Here is a 20,376-nt window from a genome sequence, read left to right on the forward strand (position 1 = left end):
CCATGAAGTGATGGGACCGAATGCCATGATCTTCGTTTTCTGAATGTTGAGCTTTAAGCCAACTTTTTCACTCTCCACTTTCACCTTCATCAAGAGGCTTTTGAGTTCCTCTTCACTTTCTGCCATAAGGGTGGTGTCATCTGCGTATCTGAGGTTATTGATATTTCTCCCGGCAATCTTGATTCCAGCTTGTGCTTCTTCCAGCCCAGCATTTCTCATGATGTACTTTACATATAAGTTAAATAAGCAGAGTGACAATATACAGCCTTGACGTACTCCTTTTCCTATTTGGAACCAGTCTGTTATTCCATGTCCAGTTCTAACTGTTGCTTCCTGACCTGCATACAGATTTCTCAAGAGGCAGGTCAGGTGGTCTGGTATTCCCATCTCTTCCAGAATTTTCCACAGTTTATTGTGATCCACACAAAGGCTTTGGCATAGTCAATAAAGCAGAAATAGATGTTTTTCTGGAACTCTCTTGCTTTTTCGATGATCCAGCAGATGTTGGCAATTTGATCTTTGGTTCCTCTGCCTTTTCTAAAACCAGCTTGAACATCTGGAAGTTCACGGTTCACATATTGCTGAAGCCTGGCTTGGAGAATTTTGAGCATTACTTTACTAGTGTGTGAGTTGAGTGCAATTGTGCGGTAGTTTGAGCATTCCTTGGCATTGCCTTTCTTTGGGATTGGAATAATAACTGACCTTTTCCAGTCCTGTGGCCACTGCTGAGTTTTCCAAATTTGCTGGCATATTGAGTGCAGCACTTTCACAGCATCATCTTTCAGGATTTGAAATAGCTCAATTCTAATTCCATCACCTCCACTAGCTTTGTTCATAGTGATGTTGTCTAAGGCCCACTTGACCAACCTAGATAGCATATTGAAAAGCAGAGACATTACTTTGCCAACAAAGGTCCGTCTATTCAAGGCTATGGTTTTTCCTGTGGTCATGTATGGATGTGAGAGTTGGACTGTGAAGAAAGCTGAGCGCCGAAGAATTGATGCTTTTGAATTGTGGTGTTGGAGAAGACTCTTGAGAGTCCCTTGGACTGCAAGGAGATCCAACCAGTCCATTCTGAAGGAGATCAGCCCTGGGATTTCTTTGGAAAGAATGATGCTGAAGCTGAAACTCCAGTACTTTGGCCACCTCATGCGAAGAGTTGAGTCATTGGAAAAGACTCTGATGCTGGGAGGGATTGGGGGCAGGAGGAGAAGGGGACGACAGAGGATGAGATGGCTGGATGGCATCACTGACTCGATGGACGTGAGTCTGGGTGAACTCTGGGAGTTGGTGATGGACAGGGAGGCCTGGCGTGCTGCGATTCATGGGGTCACAAAGAGTCTGACACGACTGAGTGACTGAACTGAACTGAACTAGGATGGTCATAACTTTTCTTCCAAGAAGCAAGAATCTTTTAATTTCATGGCTGCAGTCACCATCTTCAGTGATTTTGGAGCCCCCCAAAATAAAGTCTCTCACTGTTTCCACTGTTTCCCCATCTGTTTGCCATGAAGTGATGGAACCAGATGCCATGGTCTTAGTTTTTTGAATGTTGAATTTTAAGCCAACTTTTTCACTGTCCTCTTTCATTTAATCAAGTGGTTCTTGAGTTCCTCTTCACTTTCTGCCATAAGGGTGGTGTCATCTGCATATCTGAGGTTATCTATATTTTTGCCAGCAATCTTGATTCCAGCTGTGCTTCATCCAGCTCAGCATTTCACATGATGTACTCTGCATATAAGTTAAATAAACAGAATGACAATATACAGCCTTGATGTACTCCTTTTCCAATTTGGAACCAGTCCGTCGATCCATGTCTGGTTCTAACTGTTGCTTCTTGACCAGCATACAGATTTCTCAGGAGGCAGGTAAGGTAGTCTGGTATTCTCAGCTCTTTAAGAATTTTCCAGTTTTTTGTGATCCACACAGTCAAAGGCTTTCGCATAGTCAATGAAGCAGAAGTAGATGTTTTGGTGGAATTCTCGTTTTTTCTACAGTCCAACCGATGATGGCAGTTTGATCTATGGTTCCTCTGCTTTTTCTAAATCCAGCTTTAATATCTGGAAGTTCTCGGTTCATGTACTGTTGAAGCCTAGTTTGGAGTATTTTGAGCATTACTTTGCTAGCGTGTGAGATGAGTGCAGTTGTGCGGTAGTTTGAGCATTCTCTGGAATTTCCTTTCTTTGGGATTGGAATGAAAACTGACCTTTTCCCATTCTGTGACCACTGTTGAGTTTTCCAAATTTGCTGGCATATTGACTACAGCACTTTCACAGCATCATCTTTTAGGATTTGAAATAGCTCAGCTGGAATTCCATCACTTCCCCTAACTTTGTTCATAGTGATGTTTCCTAAGGCCCACTTGACTTACCACTCCAGCATGTCTGGCTCTAGGTGCGTGATCACACCATTGTGGTTATCTGGGTCATAAACATCTTTTTTTGTATAGTTCTTCTGTGTATTCTTACCACCTCTTCTTAATATCTTCAGCTTCTTTTAGGCCCATACCATTTCTGTCCTTTATTGTGCCCATCTTTGCATGAAATGTTCCTGTGATATCTCTGATTTTCTTGAAGAGATCTCTAGTCTTTCCCATTTTCTTGTTTTCCTCTAGTTCTTTTCAGTGATCACTTTGGAAGGCTTTTTTATCTCTTTGTGCTATTCTTTGGAACTCTGCATTCAGATGTATATATATTTCCTTTTCTCCTTTGCTTTTTGCTTCTCTTCTTTTCTCAGCTATTTGTAAGGCCTCCTCAGACAACCATTTTGCCTTTTGCATTTCTTTTTCTTGGGGATGTTCTTGATCACGGCCTCCTGTACAGCATCACAAACCTCTGTCCATAGTTCTTCAGGCACTCTGTCAGATCTAATCCCTTGAATCTATTTGCCACATCCACTGTATAATTGTAAGGGATTTGATTTAGGTCATACCTGAATGGTTTTCCGTACTTGCTTCAGTTAAAGTCTGAATTTTACATTAAGGAGCTCATGATCGGAGCCATGGTCAGCTCCCAGTGTTGTTTTTGCTGACTGTCTAGAGCTCCGTCTTCGACTGTGAAGAATATAATCAATATGATTTCTGTATTGACCATCTGGTTATGTCCATGTGTAGAGTTGTCTCTTGTGTTGTTGGAAGAGGGTGTTTGTTATGACCAGTGCATCCTCTTGGCAAAATTCTATTAGCCTTTGCTCTGTTTCATTCTGTACTCCAAGGCCAAACTTGCCTATTACTCCAAGTATCTGTTGACTTCCTACTTTTGCATTCCAGGCCCCTGTGATGAAGAGGACATCTTTTTTTGGTATTAGTTCTAGAAGGTCTTATAGGTCTTCATAGAACCATTCAACTTCACCTTCTTCAGCATTTGTGGTTGGGGTATATACTTGGATTACACAGAGAACTAACCAAACTTATCACATGGATCACAGCCTTCTCTAACTGAATACAACTATGACCCATGCCATGTTGGGCCACCTAAGACGGACGGGTCATGGTGGAAAGTTCTGACAAAATGTGGTCCACTGGAGAAGGGAATGGCAAACCACTTTCGTATTCTTGCCTTGAGAGCCCCATGAGCAGTATGAAAAGACCAAAAGATAATGACACTGAAAGATGAACTCCCCAGGTCAATAGTGCCCGATATGCTACTGGAAAAGAGTGGAGAAACAGCTCCAGAAAGACTGAAGAGGCTGAGCCAAAGCAAAAACAACCCTCAGTTGTGGATGTGACTGGTGATGGAAGTAAAGTCCAATGCCGTAAAGAACATTGTTGCATAGGAACCTGTAATGTTAGGTCCATGAATCAAGGTAAATTGGATGTGGTCAAACAGGAGATGGCAAGAGTGAACGTCGACATTTTAGGAATCAGTGAACTAAAGTGGACCAGAATGCGCGAATTTAATTCAGATGACCATTACGTCTACTACTGTGGGCAACAATCCCTTAGAAGAAATGGAGTAGCCCTCATAGTCAACGAAAGGGTCCAAAATGCAGAACTTCTTTGCAGTCTCAAAAATGACAGAATGATCTCTGTTCTTTTCCAAGGCAGACCATTCAATATCACAGTAATGATCTCTGTTCTTTTCCAAGGCAGACCATTCAATATCACAGTAATCCAGGTCTATGCCCCAAAATAGGAGAGGTTGATGTAATTTTTAGTTTTTGGTAGGCTAAGAAATAAAAAGTAGGAAGCAAGAGGTAATCTGGTCAATACAGTAACAAGTTTGATTTATCGATTTGTGGTATATAGAGAAGCCTGTATCAAGCAGTTTGAGTAATGTGTCTCAGACATTTTTACTTCATGACCCACATAGTTAATGATAATACTTGTATAGCACATGAGGCTACTTGAATCTAGATTGTGTTCAGAACCCTACGGTCTGAAGGGATTAGCCTTCAGCACAGCTATAATCCATTTGCAACATGATGGCTGGGGAGCACTGAATTAGAGACTACTTCTCAAACATAGGTAGCATATTTATAAGCAGTGCTTGGCAAACTGTGGCCCCCGGACCAAATTCACTCGCAGCCGGTTTTCGTAAATAAAGTTTTCTTAGAACACAGATGTGTACTTTTATGTGTTATCTGTGACTCTTTTGCAAAGTTGAGCTAAGTAGTTGTGTCACAGAGATCAATCATATGGTTCACAAAGCCTAAGCTATTTACTGTCTGACCATTTATAGGAAAGATTTTCTGACCTCTGTGTTAGACTGTTTCAAATTTTTAGTGTCTTGATATCAAACACACTACATTTTCTGGCCAGAATGCAACTGAATTAGAAGTAAACAGAAGGTAAGCAGAAAAATTCTCATTCATTTGGAAATTTAAAATAATGTTTTACAATAACTCATCAATCAAGGGAAAACTCAAACTGGAAATTAAAACATTTTGAGAGCTTAGTGATCATTACAGTAATGTACACTACAACTTGTATGCTGCAGCATAGGTGGTACTTTATGGGAATTTGATAACTTTAAATACTCATAGTAGAAAAGAAAATTAATGAGCTAAGTATCTTGCTAAAATAGTTATTGTAGAGAATAAACCTAAGCGTAGCCTTTTTCCCTCAAATATATCTAGAATACTGACTATATTCTTATTGTTATTTCAAAGATATTTATTATAAAGAAAGCAACTGAATGAGGTAGTTGAGCCATGTTAGTAGATTTTCTCTTAAGTTCTTTTGTTCTCAACGTGCTCTAAAGAATTTTCATTTGTATTAATGATAATTTCAAATCTGCTTGAAGGATGGCTTAGGAATTTAACTTCTAAATGGTCTTAAATGAACAATTTATCATCTTTGGTCATATTTTACAGTGGTTAGATTTTAAACTAAGGATTGATTGCATAGGAGATTTTTTTGTTCGGTTCAAAACTTTTTTTGGAGAGTGAGGGCAATAACCCTTTTTCTTCTACCAAAACTTAATGCAAAATTCCAGCATTTATACAGTCAATTAAGTGAAGCGCTTCAAGCAATAACCCTACATTTCTGCCTGCTTGAACCTTTTTCTCTTCTGTTTTTGGGCCAAAGGACCTCCTGTGAAACTTGGGTTCTGGGGCACTAGGGTTTGAGAAACATCAACATGACATGCCTGTGATGCTGTATTACAGCTTATATTTCATGTTCTATGTACTTCAAATGCTCTTTGCTGTGTTGAATTTTCTTTGTAGTTTCTGAAGCAGTTGGCACATTTGAAATGTTTTTTACTGGAATTTTTTTTTTTTTTTTTTACAATTTACTTATTTAATTATTACACTAATTCTTTTAATTTCTAAAGGTACATAGCTTGACTAAACTTTCTTAACGTATTGTTTTTATTTAGATTGGATCACTGCTTTTCCCTTGAAGACTCAGAAGATACACAGGACTTTGGTCCGCAAGCATTCCAGTTCTTATCTGCTGTGACCATCTTAGGAGGAAGGTTCGGCATTGGGATTCCAATTTTATTTCTCCGAGGATCTGTAAGTCTTCTTTTACTCCCATTGTACTTTTCTTCAGAGGTTTGCTGTTCTGTGATTATAGCTTTGGCTTTAGTTATTAGAAACTCAGAGTCGTATTAAGTTCCAGGTCATCACTGCATTCATTACTTTTGACAAAACCTGCGTGTATCATTAAGAATGCTTCCAGGCTGTCTGTCTTAGTTCATTACATTGCAGTCGGATGAATCCCTAGGCTGGTCTTTTTTGGGATAATTAAGAAAAGTTAACTTTCATTGTGTCAAGGGACAGGTAGAACAAATTTGTGTCTTTTGGTGCCCTGAAAAGCGGTGAAATTTTTGAGCATAACTTAAAATTTTAGTGATCTTTTGTAAATGTCTCAGTTCAATTATAATATTTGGTTGTATGTTTTTTTCTTTCCTTCTGCTTTTTTTTATCAGAAGCATTTAAAAGTCCTAGAAAGTTTTCTGTTTCTTAACTAATGAAAAAATAGTTAATTCAGCTACTTGGTTTTTTTTTGAGTGATTAGTGTGCTAACATTATGCTAACAGCTGCAGGTACAAATATGAGTAGGTCATGACCCTTATAGCCAAGGAGCTTTTTCTGTAGTTCTTTTGTTTATATGATTTTATTCCTGATTTACAAGTCTGTAAAGTTAAGTTTTATATATTGATATTAGTTGAAAAAAAAAATTAGTGGGAGATAGAATCCTTTGCAACCGTGTATATTTATTAAAAATATACTAAAAGTAGAGATTAAAATTCTCACTTTGTATGTAGAATTCTGAAAATAATTTAGGTCAGCATTTATTTGTTAAATTCTTAAATACCTTATGTAAATATTTACTTTCTGAGTTTTTGTTCTGTTTGGAGAGAGATGTTTGAAGGTAGTCAGTTGTAAAATATTTTTAATGAAAGATCGAAAGCATGTTACCTTCAGGTACTGATATTTTTAGATTCTGAATGGAGTTTAAACTTTGATTTGATTTGATTAGAAATCTAATGGTAGAAGTGTTGCCTGAGGAACTTGGACTAGCAACTAAGAGTGCTGCAGTATTTTTTTATATAAAAGAATTCAAGTTGCAAGGAACAGATTAAATATAATTGAGATCTATGAACAGTTTTTGTCTCTGTCATCCTCAAATCCTGTGTATCCCAGCTGAATGTATAATTTATAAAAATTAGCCTTGTTTTAATTTGGTATAACCCAGCAGTATCCAGTATCAACAGATAAGTGGAAGTGGGCTCCTAGACAAACTTGAACTGGTCACAAGAGGGATCAGATTTCACCTATTATTTAAAAACCAAGCCAGACCACTTATACTGACAGTCTCTTCAGGGAGTCTACAAATTAAGAAGTTTATTCTCTGTGAAATTTTATATTACCCTTGCTAGATAAAGGTGTAAAACTTTTTAAAAAGTACCACTTAACGAAAATGTGTACACATTAACTACAGTGAAAATAAGGCAAGTTTTTTCTCTCTTATTTCAGAGATCTTGGCATCTACTGGGATATTATTTTAAAAATTATAATTGTATCTCCTTTGAGAATTTAGTGAATCGTCCACCTTAACTAATTTAGGAAAAATTAATATCTTTATAGATAATTTTTATCTGTGTGATGATTAAACACCTTAAACTCAAAACTCTTTGAGTTTATTTAAAGAGATATTTGTACATGTAAAACAAGTATTTCAGCTATACATGATTTTCCTGTGTTACATAAGATGTTTACAAATAGTATAAATCAGACCATCCAGGTGTTTGTGAATAGTTTGAAAATTTTTTTATTAATTTATTTATTCTAATTGGAGGCTAATTACTTTACAGTACTGTAGTGGTTTTTGCCATACATTGACATGAATCAGCCATGGTTGTATATGTGTACCCCATCCTGAACCCCACTCCCACCTCCCTCCCCATCCCATCCCTTAGGGTTGTCCCAGTGCACTGGGAAATTTTGTTTTTAAAGCATAAATTTTGTTGGAAAATAAATAGTAGAAATGTTGCCTAAGGAAATTTGTTTTAGGGGTCTAGCTCACCACATAAAGAGATTTCCAAAAATCTTTAAACACCTTTGTGAATAGTATTAAGATATGCAGTTATCTTAATTTTACTGATTAGAAAACAGATATAGTGATTAATTTGCATAATTAGGAGATTAAGTGAAACCTCTTTCCTGTCACTAAAGTGCTGAACCATATCATGGCTCCAGAATTAGAGAACACTTGATAAAAGACGCTTTGACTATATGCAACCATTGGAAAACTATTGGTAGTTTTAATCACCCTTTATAATTTTCAAACTTAGCAGGAGAGGGTTATCCATTTAATTTTCTGGACAGGTTATTTTATCAGATTAATATATATGCCTAGAGTTAGTTATCTTTACTTTATATTTTGGCTTGATTGTTCACATAGAACAGCAGTTCCAGAAATGACTTTTTTAAGCCCTGAAATGGTAGCTGTGAACTTCTTTGACTTGAAGAGACTGGGGAAGAAGCAAAAGGAAAACATTAGTTAATATAGACAGAGACTATGAACTTTGTACTTTAAGAACACAGGAAATTAAAACCTCAGCAGTGGAGTTTATAATTGTTTTTTGTTTTGTTTTTTTCTGCTAGTTATTAAACGTCTTTGTTGTGTGTGTGTGTGGCTGCGCCTCAGGGGCATGAGAGATCTCAGTTCCTCAACCAGGGATTGAACCTGTGCCCCAGGCAACGCAAGTGCAGAATCCTAGCCACTGGATGTCGTGGAAGAACCTAAACAGCTATTTTTGTGTGAGGCACTGTACTCTGTTTTGTGGGGAATTCAAAGTGAAATTAGGTGAAACTTATCATCCAGTATAGAAGATGTTACTTGAGAAGAAATAAGTATATTGCAGCATAAAAAGAGATGAGGAGCAAAGGAATAGGTTAAAGTATTATTCAAATTCTGAAGAGAGAATGGTTGTTAGTAGCTGCAAAACTAGAGTAGTTTTTCCATTTTGTGGATGCTAAGAGTGGATTTGTGCGCTCAGAGATATCAAGGGAAGAAGGCATGGAGGGGAATGTGGCATTCCCAGCAAGAAGAACCTCCACAACAAACAACTGTGATTTTTTTTAAAGACGTTAATTCAGAGAAGTGGCAAATTTGTTTTCTGTATCATGATAGCATGTGTGTGTGTTCAGTTACTCAGTTGTGTCCAACTCTTTATAACCCCATAGATTGTGGCCCACCAGGCTCCTCTGTCCATGGGATTTCTCAGGCAAGAATATGGGAGTGGTTTGACATTTTCTCCTCCAGGGGATCTTCCCAACCCAGGGGTTGAAAACTGTGTCTTCTGAGTCTCCTTTCATTGGCAGGCGGATTCTTTACCACTGAGCCACTTGGGAAGCCTGATAGTGGTTTAGGGTTAGGACTGGGGATATGATTCTCTTTATTCTAACACACATCCATCTGTTAGTAGATTTCCACATTCCTTGATGCACCATTTGGTACCCTGATTTTTCCAACCTGCTTTTTAAAGGGAAACAACGGGTTGATAATTTCCATTTTTGAGATGTTGCCCCATAGAAGTAAAGACTCTTATTAGAGAAAAACGATTGTTTAACTCTACCACCTTTTACACAATGGTTGATACAAAATCCCATAAGTTAAATGAGCTGCCTCAGGTCTGCTTTGTATCAGAAGCAGGATGAATGACAGCTTTCCTAACTGCTGTTCTAGGGCTGTTTCTGTTTTATTATGCTGTTCACATGCAGTTTTAAATTTGTATTTTTAAGTTGAATGATCTAGAGGTACTGGAAGAAAGGTTTATGATTGGTTAGAATGTGTGTGGAAAATTGTGTGCTCTGTAAAAATCAGTGCCCAAGTCCCCATGTCCTCTATAGCAACTTTCTCATCCTTAGCAATTTCCTTCGTCTGTGGGTTAACCTGGAAAATTAAGTTAACTGGAACATATACGTAATAAATGGAAGATGCCTTGCACAGAGAAAAAAATTGTTAGACATTTGTTGCTGAAAAGTATTTTGACTTTTCAAAAATGTTACTTGGGTAAGTTTGGATTTCTAGTTGAAAAAGGAATATGGTTCCTTTAAGACAAAATGCTCCATGTGGAAGAGCAGAAATATTTTCTGTGTGGGGATTGCCATGGAAACAAGGCAGTGTAAATTTATTCACACTATACACAGTATTCACACTGATTATTGCTCATGAGGGGAAGAGACCCCTACTGATTAGAAGAGCATCTTCTTACTTCATACTAGTAAATGTGTTCATTCACTTCACGTTGTTTTCTGCTTTTGAAAGGGGAGACTAGAGGAATGATTTTTAGAGTCCAGATTGCTAACAAGTACTAGTCAGGCAGCTTAATACTTTTGGTATTATTAGTTTGCAAGCAATAGAATCTCCTACTATAAAAGTAAGCCCCTAGCAGGTGTAGAATGCCATTACAAGTGTTCCAGGAAAACTGACTAGATACTGAGTCAGGGCTTTTACTTTTATGTTGAGGAATGCAGGTTAAGTTAAAGGATCAGCTGTTAGCTCATAAAAAGAAAGTTAGTATTATGGAGCCAGGCTCGGTCCTGTCCTGGTTACTGACTTAATCTTCACAACATCCCCAAGAGATTGGAATTATTATTATACTTATATAGCAGCCAAGGAAATAGAAACACAGATAAGTAAGCAACTTGCCCCATATCAAAAAGCTAGTAAGTACCTATGCGTTGGGAAATGCTTGTGATTTTTAGATGAAATTCCCTGCCGTTTTTTTTTTTTTTTTTAAAGCAGAAAAGGAACACTGTTTGAAGTGTATTTTTTGTGAGTTAGGTAGCTGAAACTTAAGTATTAAAGCCAAAGAATCAGTAGATGGTTTTGTGTTTTACTTCTCCTGTTTAATTAAGTAGACACTTTAAGTTTTATTCCCAATTTCAGAACTCCCAGCGTCTTGAAGATAGATACCGCAGCCACAGTGTCTTTGGTACGGGCAAGGACCGCACAGAGAAATGGTGGAAGGCTCTTTCCCGTCAGCTCATCATTGAGGGATTCTTGGCAGAAGTTCCTGGGCACAGCAAATACGTAAAGATTTGCACCCTTACGGAAAAGGTAAACCGTGCAGAAGTCTGCCTGTTTGATTTCATATTCTCACTGTGCATTGAAAAGAGTCTTCTTGTGTTCAATAGGGTAGAAACTGGTTTGCTAAAGCCAAAACAGAATCTCCTCCGAGGCTTTTCCTTCAAACCAATGAACAATTGTGTCCAAGGACATTTCTACCAAGGTGCATTTTTCACTTTTTCTTTTAAACTTTCAGGTTTTTATGATTCATTTTATTCCAATTAGCAGGTACCACATGGGGTAAAATGAATAAAGAGAATCATTTTTGCATGCCTCTGTTAGTCTGTTTGGAGGTGGCCGTTAGTAGGGAGAATAAATCATAGAACACTCAGAAGGTGTTCTTAGTGTATAGGAAGTGGTTAATTATAGTATTTAGAAAGCTGCTTTCCTATTGATTAAAGAAGTATATAGCAAAGGGAACTATATTTGACATCTTGTAATAAACTGTAATGGTAAAGAATCAGGAAAGAAAAAGAATGTAGATATATACATATATATGTATAACAGAATCACTTCACTTTACACCTGAAACTAACATAGTCTGGTAAATCAACTATAATTAAAAATAAATAGAGAAACAGCATTGAGATCAGTATGAAAGAATCCATATCCCTTATTGCCTTCTTCTATATAGAAGATGGGAAAGGAATACATGTGTTGTTGCCTACTTTTATACATTATTTATACATTTTTATAATTTTTATACATTATTGATCATACTTTTATACATTATATACTTTTATATATTATTGATCATTTTTCAGTTTTTCTTTTTTTAAAGAAATGAGATATAATGGACATATAACACTGTGTAAGTTTGAGGTGTACAAGTATTGTTTTGATACATTTACATTTTACTCTGATTATGGCAATAGCACATAACTCATTACTTGAATATAACTTTTCTGTGTAGAGAGCAAGTAAGATTTAGTCTCTTTGTGACTCTGAAGTTTATAATACAGTATTACTGACTAATCACAATGTTATACATTAGATTATCAGTTTTACTTTTAAAACTTAAAAAATTTAAAAAGCTTAATCTCTTTTGGGGTGGCGGGGAGTTGATTTAAAGAAATCATCAGTTCTAAAAGAGTAATATAATCTCATCTGCCTCTCTAAGAGTAGAGGTGTGATGATTCATGTATTAAATAATTACATTTTAACATTTGAGATAATTTTATTACTTTTCAGTTCTAAAGCTGTATCTTCAGGCACTGAGGAACATGTCTCTGATCAAGTACCAGTTAAATTAACTTCAGAGAAGGTTTGTTTTTGTTAAAGAGATGGGTCTTATTTATTTCATTCTTCATTGATACAATTTCTATTTTAATTTTTATTTCCATTTTATTTCCACTCAAAGAGGAAAACGCCATATATAGCAAGACATAAAATTTGGAGAGAGAAATTATTTGAACAGAATAAAATATGCAATATATGATTTCTGGGATTAATAGAACAGTTATAAGTATTTGAGCAAGTAACTTTCTTTTATGCCTACTTCATAACTCATTTGTTTTGGAGTCTTTTTTTTCTTAGCGATTATGATACTTTTAGTTGATGGAAGAACAAGCTTGATTCCTGAATGTTCTCATTAAAGTTACACACACACACATTTTCTTGCTTTGTTTTGGATCTTAGGTAACTATTACAGATTAAATACTTATCCACAGGCAGACTTCCACTAATTAGAATACTAGGGTGATGGGGTGATGGACAAATGAATTAAATTTTCTGGTGAATCTTTTCTGCTTTATTAAAGTATGCAGAATGTAATTAAATCATTTTTATGACTTTGGCTCTTTCCATGTCTCTAAGAATTCTTTAGACCACATATTCTCTAGATTTGGAAGGAATGGGACATTACACTGTATTTCCAACTGCCTTTAGAACATTAGAAACTGATAATTCATGAGCTTATTTTCAGCTGATTTCTTTGATGAGATGTTTAGTCAGAGGAAAAATTATCATTGTAATATTTTGTATTTTATTTTCTGCATATTTAAAAGATTTTTGAAACGTCTCTTTTTTAAATGGATCTTTATATGTTTAAAAGCAGTTTAACTTGGATCAGCTGTATTCTTACAAAGCGCATGATAAAATTTCTTCTGGGAGTAACAGTCCTAAAAACAGGTACAGAATTCACATTTTTATTCTCTATAATCACTGTGTTAGCACTTTTTCTCTTTCTTTTCGAGAGAGAAAGCTCTATCAGATGTTGGGTTATTTCATTGGCAGAAGAAAGTTCAAACATAAGCCTCCAGTATTACAATTATTAAGGCAGACTTATAAAATTATAGTTTTAATATTAAAATTATAGTTTTAATATTAAGAGCTAACACTTCTGGGTATTGTTTGCCAGGCTTGTGCTAAATGCTAGTCTTTATATAGTCTTTATAGTCATTTAATGTCATTTATAGTCATATAGTCATTTATAGTCATTTAATGCCTACAACAACCTATGAGTTAGCTACTATTATTTGTCCCCATTTTACGGTTGAAGAGACTTAAGGGTTAACTAACTTGTTAGGAGCATAAATTAATCACAGAGGTGACTTTTAAATCTATGTTTGTTAACCTTTAGCATCTATACACTATTTAATTATAATTTGTATGAAATATATATATTCCCACTTCATTTTCAAGAAAGAGATCTTATGGCAACATACAATGGTGGATATTAAGGTGATACATCTGTTGTGCTTTCAAGCTTAATATTTGTCTTTCTGACTTAATAAAAGTATGGAGAATGTACCGAATTATAGAAGGTCTGAAAATAGAGAGTTTAAAAACTTGTGAGGACATATGCACAGGTTAAGTGGACTACATTTACATACATATTAAGTGAAAGAAAATGGTTTGTTCTCTAAATGGTGTGCTCACTTCAATAATATTGCTTTGGAGCTTATAGAAACATGTACTATGTATAATATCAGTCTTCCACATCAAATGATTTCTTTTTGATTTGGATATGTCATATGTGATGACTGTGTTTCATGTAAACAGAAGGTTTAAGGAATGTGCAAAACAGTAAACCCATTCAATATGCTGAAGCATTTCTTCACTTAAACATTCCCTGTGACTTCTTGGTGCCATGGACTACCTTAGGCACTGGGATTGAGTGGAGATTAATAGAGACGTAGTCGCTGGCCCTCTTCGGAGTTTGTATTCTAGTGGGATATACAGATGAGGGAACAGAAAATTACAATCCAGGGCTGTGGCACTTTGGAAACACACTTTGGAAGTGACACTTGAGGCTTAAGTAGAAGTTAGGTGAAATGCGGAAATACTTTCTAAGCAGTGGGATGGGCCACACACTAAAACCTGAAAGCAGCAGAGGATGACGTGATTGCTGGCAGTTCCCTGGGAGAGGGAAGCAAGGGAGTGGTAACATTTAAGACTGGAGGATTGAACGGGGTCCCGAGTATCTGGTGGGCTTCCCAGGTGGCACAGTGGTGAAAATATCTGCCTGCCTATCAGGAGACAGGGCTCGATCCCTGGGTCGGGAAGATCCCCTGGAGAAGTAAATGGCAACCTCCTCCAATATTTTTGCCTGGAAAATCCCTGGTAGGCTACAGTCACGGGGTTGCATAGATTTGGACACAACTGAGCGACTAAACAATAACAACAAGAATATCCAGTTCCTTTCAAGCACTCCATTTGATCATACAGGCAGTTGGAGCCAAGGAAGGGTTTTAAGCAGGACAGTACATAATCAAATTTATGACTGAGAACAGGTGTTGACAAACATTTTCTATGAAGGATCAGATAAATATTTTAGGCTTTGAGGGCCAGGTGGGCTTCCCTGGTAGTTCAGCTGGTAAGGAATCTGCCTGCAGTGCAAGAGACCCTGGTTTGATTCCTGAGTTGGGAAGTGCCCCTGGAAAAGGGATAGGCTAACCACTCCAGTATTCTTGGGCTTCCCTGGTGGCTCAGCTGGTAAAGAATCTGCCTGCAATGTGGGAGACCTGGGTTCGATCCCTGCGTTGGGAAGATCCCCTGGAGAAGGGAAAGGCTATCCACTCCAGTATTCTGGCCTGGAGAATTCCATGGACTGTATAGTGCATGGGGTCGCAAAGAATCGGACACGATTGAGTGACTTTAACTTTTCACTTGGTCTCCGTCTCAGCTACACAGCTTTGCCATTGTGGCCTCAAAGCAGCCATGGATGATATGAAAATGAATGAGTAGGGCTCTTTTCCAATAAAACTTTACTTAGGGACACTGAAATTTGAATTTCATTTCATTTTCACATGTCACAATGTTCTTCTTTTGATGTTTTTTTTAACCTTTAAAAAATGTACAGAAGCCATTCTTAGCTACAAACTTTGCCAGAACAGACAGATTTGGCCCGAGCACCCTAGCGTGTCGACCCGTGGTTGATGACTGGCTGTGGAGGGTATGGATTGCAGGAGGAGCAGCGTTGTAGAGACACAAGTAGAAAGGCTGTTGGTGTGCCGTTTGCAGGAGGTGATGGTAGATTAGTCGAGGGAAGTGGCAGTAGGTGTGGAGAGAAGAGATTTGTGAGATATTTAGGAGATGGAATTGTTAGGACTCAGTGACTGAAAAGATACGGGTTGATAAAAATGGAGGACTTGAGTGTGACGCTTGGATTTCTGTCTTTGAGAGTAGGTTAAGTGCTGCCATTTCCTTCCCTGGGCCATGTAAGAGGAAGCCAGGTTTGAAGGGTTGTATGTTTAGGGGATGAGGTTAACTTAGGAGTTTTAGTGATAGACAAACCCAACTTTGAGATACCCATGGAGTGGTCCAGTAGTTAATTTTAATGGACAGGCTTAGTGTACAGAAATAATAATGATGCTTATGTATCAATAATTATTATTTTAAATTTCATTTGAATTTTCATTAAAATAATACATGTGAATTTTTTAAAAGTCGATTGGCACTTAAAGACATATAACAAAGCATAAGTTCACACCCTTCTCAAACCCATGTTCTGTTTTATAGAAGCAATTGGCCTCCATATTTCTTTTTTTTAAAAATGCCTTTTCAACATATATTTTATTTTTATTTTACATTTCTCTTTGAAAGGCTGAAAAAGTGGGGAAAAGGCTAAGAGAGAGGCTATTGTTTTCAATCACTCATCTTTCCTTTTTTATAAAATGGATGTATTGTTGATTTACAATATAGTTTGGAGAATTCCGTGGACTGTATAGTCCATGGGGTCCCAAAGAGTCGGATACGGCTGAGCGACTTTCACTTTCACTTTCTTCAGGTGTACAGCATAGTGATTCTGTATTTTTACTGATTATACTCCATTAACGTTATTACAAGGTAACGGCTACGATTCCTTGTGCCATACAATATATCCTTGTTGCTTATTTATTTTTAAACATAGTAGTTTGTAATTTTAATCCCATTCTCCTAAATTAGCCCCTCCCCTCCTGCCTCTTCCCTTTGGTATAAAACCTGTGACTTTTCCATATACATTCATTTTGTTATTTTTTGGATTCCACATATAAGTGATATCATGGCTTCCCAGGCGGCACTAGTGGTAAAGAAGCCACCTGCCAGTGCAGGGGATGTAAGAGAAATGGGTTCGATTTCTGGACTGGGAAGATTCCCTGGAGGAGAAAATGGCAACCCACTCCAGAGAATCCCATGGACAGAGGAGCCTGGCAAGCTTAGCACATACGCGATATCATCCAGTATTTGTCTTTCTCTTCCTGACTTACTTCACTACAGATAATATTCTCTAGATCCATCCATGTTGTTGTAGATAGCAGAATTTCCTTCTTTTTATGGCCGAGTTGTAAGTCCATTGTATATCTATACACCACATCTTTTTTATCCATTCATCTGTTGATGAGCATTTGGGTTGCTTCCATATCTTGGCTGTTATAAATAGTGAACACTGGCATGTATGTATCTTTGAATTAGTGTTTTTGCTTTTTTCTGGCTGTGTACCTAGTTCTGGAATTGCTGGATCATGTGGCAACTCAATTTTAGTTTTTTGAGTGACCTCCATACTGTTTTCTGTAGTGGCTGCACCAGTTTAAATTCTCACCAGCATTGTACAAGGATTTCCTTTTCTCTGCATTCTCTTCAACGTGTGTTATTCATAGACTTTTGATGATAGCCATTCTGACAGGTGAGAGGTTGCCTGCATATTTCTGACATGCTTAGATTACTGTTTTTTGACTCAATTAATTTTAGAAATTTTCTGTTTATATTCTATAATGGTAAACTAAAGGCTTGTTTCCCATATCTGCTTCCCTCATTTCCTTACTTTCAATCCCTTTGCTTCCCTGGAACAAAATTATATTTCAAGTTTTGGTCATATAAATAATTTGTTTTTATTATATATGCTCAAATATTGTATACTAAGGCAAACTGTGTTGTTATGACCACTGCTCCCTTAATTATCTTCTTTGTTTTCTTGATTTTTAATGTTCCTATTACTAATTTTTAATTTCTCCTATTTTCAACCTGTTTTCATTTGTTTATTTTCTTGGAGAGTTCCTTGCCTTTGTATCCCCTCCCATCTAATGAGAAGCTTCTCTGTTGGGTCATTTGGTAAAGAATCTGCCTGCAATGTGGGAGACCTGGGTTCGATCCCTGGGTTGGGAAGTTCCAGTGGAGAAGGGAAAGGCTACCCATTCCAGTATTCTTACCTTTGGAGAATCCCATGGACAAAGGAGCCTGGCGGACTGCAGTTCATGGGCTCATGAAGAGTCAGACACGACTGAGCGACTAACACATCCAGTGAGATTTTAGTTTTAGTTATCAAAATTTTAATTTCTAAGAACTATTTCTCGTTCTCTGTCTTCTTTGTTGAACCATGTATAGCAATCTTTTCTTGATTTGTGGGTGTAGGATCTTCACTTACCTCTTTGATGATATTCATTGTATATTTTGAATGTTTCTTCTGTGCACTTTCTTTTTCTAATCTTATTAATTCTTGTCTGTGCTAGGTCTTTGTTGCTGCAGAGGCTGTTCTCTCGCTGCGGCGAGTGGGGGCTCCTCTCTAGTTGTGGCGTGCGAGCTTCTCGTTGCAGAGCACAGGCTCTACGTTAGAGCGCAGGCCCAATAGTTGTGGCACATGGGCTTAGTTGCTCCACGGCATGTGAGATCTCAGACCAGGGATTAAACCCATGTCACCTGCCTTGGCAGGTGGATTCTTTACCACTGAGCCACCAGGGAAGCCCTTCTGTACATTGTTATAGCATTCATAGGGGAAATGTTTTCTATCAAACATTTTCCACCTGTATTTTTGCTTCAGGGGTATATTAGCCAGAATTTTGCCAGTATATATGATAATAAAATTTTTCTGAGAACTATTTTAAAGTAACAATTTGCAAATAGTCCATTAGTATAAAGATTTCCATAAATACTAAGATAAAAGTAAATATATTACTTCAAACAAATTTATAATTGTCTTGAGTAATCTGATATGACTAATTCTTTGAACTGGAGTTGTCTTTCCTCATGTTCAAATCTGTTTTAGTGATCAGATCAGATCAGTTGCTCAGTCGTGTCCGACTCTTTGCGACCCCATGAATCACAGCACACCAGGCCTCCCTGTCCATCACCAACTCCCGGAGTTCACTCACACTCACATCCATCAAGTCAGTGATGCCATCCAGCCATCTCATCCTCTGTCATCCCCTTCTCCTCTTGCCCCCAATCCCTCCCAGCATCAGAGTCTTTTCCAATGAGTCAACTCTTCGCATGAGGTGGCCAAAGTACTGGAGTTTCAGCTTTAGCATCATTCCTTCCAAAGAATTCCCAGGGCTGATCTCCTTCAGAATGGACTGGTTGGATCTCCTTGCAGTCCAAGGAGTCTCAGGAGTCTTCTCCAACACCACAGTTCAAAAGCATCAATTCTTCGGCGCTCAGCCTTCTTCACAGTCCAACTTTCACATCCATACATAACCACAGGAAAAACCATAGCCTTGACTAGACGAACCTTTGTTGGCAAAGTAATGTCTCTGCTTTTGAATATGCTATCTAGGTTGGTCATAACTTTCCTTCCAAGGAGTAAGCGTCTTTTAATTTCATGGCTGCAGTCACCATTTGCAGTGATTTTGGAGCCCAGAAAAATAAAGTCTGACACTATTTCCACTGTTTCCCCATCTATTTCCCATGAAGTGATGGGACCGGATGCCATGATCTTCGTTTTCTGAATGTTGAGCTTTAAGCCAACTTTTCATTCTCCACTTTCACTTTCATCAAGAGGCTTTTGAGTTCCTCTTCACTTTCTGCCAGAAGGGTGGTGTCATCTGCATATCTGAGGTTATTGAGATTTCTCCTGGTAATCTTGATTCCAGCTTGTGTTTCTTCCAGTCCAGCGTTTCTCATGATGTACTCTGCATAGAAGTTAAATAAGCAGGGTGACAATATACAGCCTTGACGTCCTCCTTTTCCTATTTGGAACCAGTCTGTTGTTCCATGTCCAGTTCTAACTGTTGCTTCCTGACCTGCATACAGATTTCTCAAGAGGCAGATCAGGTGGTCTGGTATTCCCATCTCTTTCAGAGTTTTCCAGTTTATTGTGATCCACACAGTCAAAGACTTTGGCATAGTCAATAAAGCAGAAATAGATGCTTTTCTGGAACTCTCTTGCTTTTTCCATGATCCAGGATCTGATAATTATAAAATTGAAGTCCTTACACTGTAGATGTTGAGCCCTTGCAGCTGGGAAATTTATAAGCATTTCTTAAATATCAAGCATGTTCTTCTCTTTCACCCCTAAAAGCAGAAATCTATTTAACTTTGACATCTTATACATATGCTATTCTATACAATTTCAATTTTATAACTTTTCCTCTTTATAATTAAAATCTTTTACATATGCTGTTCCATACAATTTCATTTTTATAACTTTTCCTCTTTATAAGTAATTTATCAGTGAGAAATGCCTCTTGTAGAAGTTGGTGTTCCGTCTAATGTGCTGCCTAACACCTTTCATATATTTGCTAATTGGGTGTTTTGAAGTTTTCTTTTAACGAGTCAAAGGCAAAATTACACCTTCTGGCTTATTTTTGTTAGTTTGGTTTTGAAGAAAATTGTCAATAATTTAATTAAATCCATGCTAATTTTCCTCAGCAACCAAAAATTATTATAAATTTATAAATTATTAACAGTGCTATCACAAGAAGGATTATAGATTGTATTCCTTTTGGTTTAAAACAGCTTATTTTACTTCAGTGTAGATAAGGAGTATTTTCTTTCAAAGAATTTGATTGAGGAGGAGGAGGCAAATGGTATTTTTAATTATACCAATTTTGTGATGAACTCAAATTACAGCTTTAACTTTACCTTTATAATGTATGTATTTGATCCAGAATGTTTAAAATCTAGGCTCTCATTTAAGTAACAGTCACCTTACTGGT

General features: G+C 37.2%; 1 protein-coding gene across 8 annotated transcripts in view; it reads left to right on the plus strand.

Annotated features, from left to right (window-relative positions):
* Nucleotides 1-20,376, plus strand: part of WRN (Werner syndrome RecQ like helicase) — a 126,363-nt gene that overhangs the window by 91,930 nt on the left and 14,057 nt on the right. For 6 of the 8 annotated variants that reach the window (XR_003509020.1, XM_027529753.1, XM_027529750.1 and 3 more), the window contains 5 exons: nt 5,820-5,958; nt 10,847-11,017; nt 11,095-11,189; nt 12,218-12,290; nt 13,080-13,156. Coding sequence is in view for 7 of the 8 variants with exons in the window: in XM_027529753.1 (XP_027385554.1) it covers nt 5,820-5,958; nt 10,847-11,017; nt 11,095-11,189; nt 12,218-12,290; nt 13,080-13,156 (555 nt within the window). In the remaining variant the exon portion in view is untranslated. The remainder of the gene's footprint in view (nt 1-5,819; nt 5,959-10,846; nt 11,018-11,094; nt 11,190-12,217; nt 12,291-13,079; nt 13,157-20,376) is intronic. The other 2 variants (XM_027529751.1, XM_027529755.1) reach the window with 1 other exon arrangement.

Source organism: Bos indicus x Bos taurus, chromosome 27 (assembly GCF_003369695.1).
Source record: "Bos indicus x Bos taurus breed Angus x Brahman F1 hybrid chromosome 27, Bos_hybrid_MaternalHap_v2.0, whole genome shotgun sequence".
NCBI lineage: Eukaryota > Metazoa > Chordata > Mammalia > Artiodactyla > Bovidae > Bos > Bos indicus x Bos taurus.